At 28.3% G+C, this 2,484-nt stretch overlaps 1 protein-coding gene across 1 annotated transcript; it reads left to right on the top strand.

The window, feature by feature from the left end:
• The first annotated feature begins 468 nt into the window (after positions 1-468).
• Positions 469-2,292, top strand: LOC103310890 (zinc finger MYM-type protein 1-like). The gene is made up of 7 exons (XM_029490938.1): positions 469-657; positions 995-1,113; positions 1,185-1,315; positions 1,385-1,456; positions 1,595-1,744; positions 1,828-2,047; positions 2,154-2,292. Exons 1-7 carry the CDS (start codon positions 469-471, stop codon positions 2,290-2,292), a joined length of 1,020 nt encoding a protein of 339 aa, XP_029346798.1.
• The last annotated feature ends 192 nt before the right edge of the window (positions 2,293-2,484 follow it).

Raw genomic sequence — 2,484 nt, 5'->3', positions numbered from 1 at the left:
CCCCCCGGTGGGGCTGTGGGTTAAAAAAATTTTTTTGCAGCCAATGCAATGCAATTTTTGCAATCACAATTATTCAAATAAAAACTATTTTTTTATTTTTTCGTTTTCATTATCTCGTAACCAAAAAAGATACACGTCGTATCTAACTTCATATCAGACTGTATCATAATATGGCCATATTATCTATGCTATAGACGTATTATTGAATTATTCTGTGATAACTGATACAACCTACCAACGTCTTGCCGGCTTCCAAACATTGATATTACAATTGATTATCTATGTTTCCAAACCGTTAATACGTTAAAATGTTAAATGTTGATCGATTGAGACTTGCGCTTGTGTAAATTTGTTTGTAAATCATTTTCTCTTACGCATTCTTGTTTATGAGTTTTATTATTATTATTCCAATTTATTTTATTGTTGAGTTTTTTTGATTTTACTTCTCGAATACATTTTACATCTATCATGGATACTTCTATTAAAAATGCATCAATATTACAATTTTTAAAAAGAAAAATTTCAAATTCACCACCACGGGCAGATAATTCACTAGGTTCTGATGTGACTAAATCAGGTAATCCTAAACCCATGAAAATTCATGTTACTGAACAGCAACAGCCTAATGAAGAAAAAATAAGCAATGGAGATACAAATGTAAGTTATTTTTTATTTCATTTTTCAATTTAATATAGTTATTTTTCTAGCTTTCCTTTTCCTTGATTTTTCGATTGGCACTTCTTAAAATTAATTTTATTCTCTTGAGCGCTTACAGTTCAGTAGTATTGTAATATGTGCTATTAAAAGTGGTGCATTTTGTCAAAAATGTGTTATATTTTCAAAAACTGGTGGTGCTTGGCCTACTTGGCTTTGACCAGCTTGTATTGCGAGAATTTAATAATTGGAAAAAAGCTAAAGAGGTTATTAAAATTAAAATATTGTATATTTTGGAAATATTTATTTAAACCATTATTTGCACTATGAAATTTTTTAGGTGTTTCAAGATCATAGTAAATTAACTTATCATATAAATTCTACATTAGATGCAGAACATTTTCTAAACATATTAGAGAAAAGAGAGAAAAGCATAATTGAACGAATAGACAATGATAGGTTTGTATAATATTCTCATTAGTCTATGTATTAATTTAAATTTTAAAATTAATTAAATATTTTTTTTTTAGGAGACTTCAAATAAAAGAAAACAGAAAACATTTAATTCCTATAGTTGAATGTATCATAATGTGTGGTAGACAAGAATTAGCATTACGTGGTCACAGGGGAGAAACAAATAAAACATTGAGTGTGAATGTAAGTTAGTGTATATTATTACATACACTGTGGTTTTATTACAATTTTATAATATGCATTTCAAATTGTTTAGATGACAGCAATAATATTGGGAATTTCCTTTCTATTTTGAAGAATAGAGCTAAAGGAGATAAATTTTTAAGAAGTATATTAGAGAATGAAAAACAACACATCAAATATTTAAGCCATGGCATTCAAAATCAGATTATAGAAGTATACAATAATATAATATTAAAACAAATAGTATCTAAAGTTAATGAAAGTAAGTGCTTTTCAATTTTAGCCGACGAGACTACAGATATTTCTACATCAGAACAGTTGACCTTATGTGTGCGATATATTGATGAAGATGGTAATTTAAATGAAGATTTTCTTAAGTTTATTGAAGTAGAAAACTTAACTGGTAGTCATTTATCTTCTGCAATACTAAATGGTAATAAATAATAAATAAAAATTTGTAGAAGAATAGTTAAAGTATAGTTATAAACACCTATACATTTTAAACTATTTCATCAGGTTTAATTGAGTGTGGCTTGGATTGTCAGTACTTAATAGGACAGGGTTATGATGGAGCCAGTAATATGAGTGGAAAATGTCGAGGCGTACAATCATATGTTCAAACTCAATATCCTAAAGCTGTATATGTACATTGTGCTGCTCATTCACTAAATCTCGCAGTTTCAACAGCCAGTGATATACAACAAATAAGAAATTGTTTAGGAGTTATTGAAAAAATGTATACTTTTTTTAATACGCCCAAACGAAGTGCTGTCATATATAATGTTATTGAACAAGAAAATGCAGATTTAAAAATTAAAAAATTAAAAAGACTGTGCAACTAGGTGGATTCAAAGATATGATTCAGTGAATGATTTCTCTGAATTACTACCATATGTTATGCTTTCTTTGGACGAAATATCGGAATGGAAAGATTCGTCTGATGCGTCCATGTTAAGACATGCAATTGATACTGAATTTTGAATTTCACTGTATTCAATTTGTATACTTGTAAATAATGCACCTTGAATTTATTAATGTCTGTTGTAGGAATTATTTTCATTTGGATTACTCATTATGCAAGCAAGTTACAAAGCCAAAGAATTGATCTCAAATATGCCATAGAGATTGCACAGGATACAATTACTGCTTTAAAAAATGTCAGAGAGAATGTGG

This window comes from Acyrthosiphon pisum, chromosome A2 (assembly GCF_005508785.2).
Source record: "Acyrthosiphon pisum isolate AL4f chromosome A2, pea_aphid_22Mar2018_4r6ur, whole genome shotgun sequence".
Classification (NCBI taxonomy): domain Eukaryota; kingdom Metazoa; phylum Arthropoda; class Insecta; order Hemiptera; family Aphididae; genus Acyrthosiphon; species Acyrthosiphon pisum.
The sequence above is the reverse complement of the archived record's forward strand: the minus strand, read 5'-3'. Positions and strand labels throughout refer to the sequence as shown.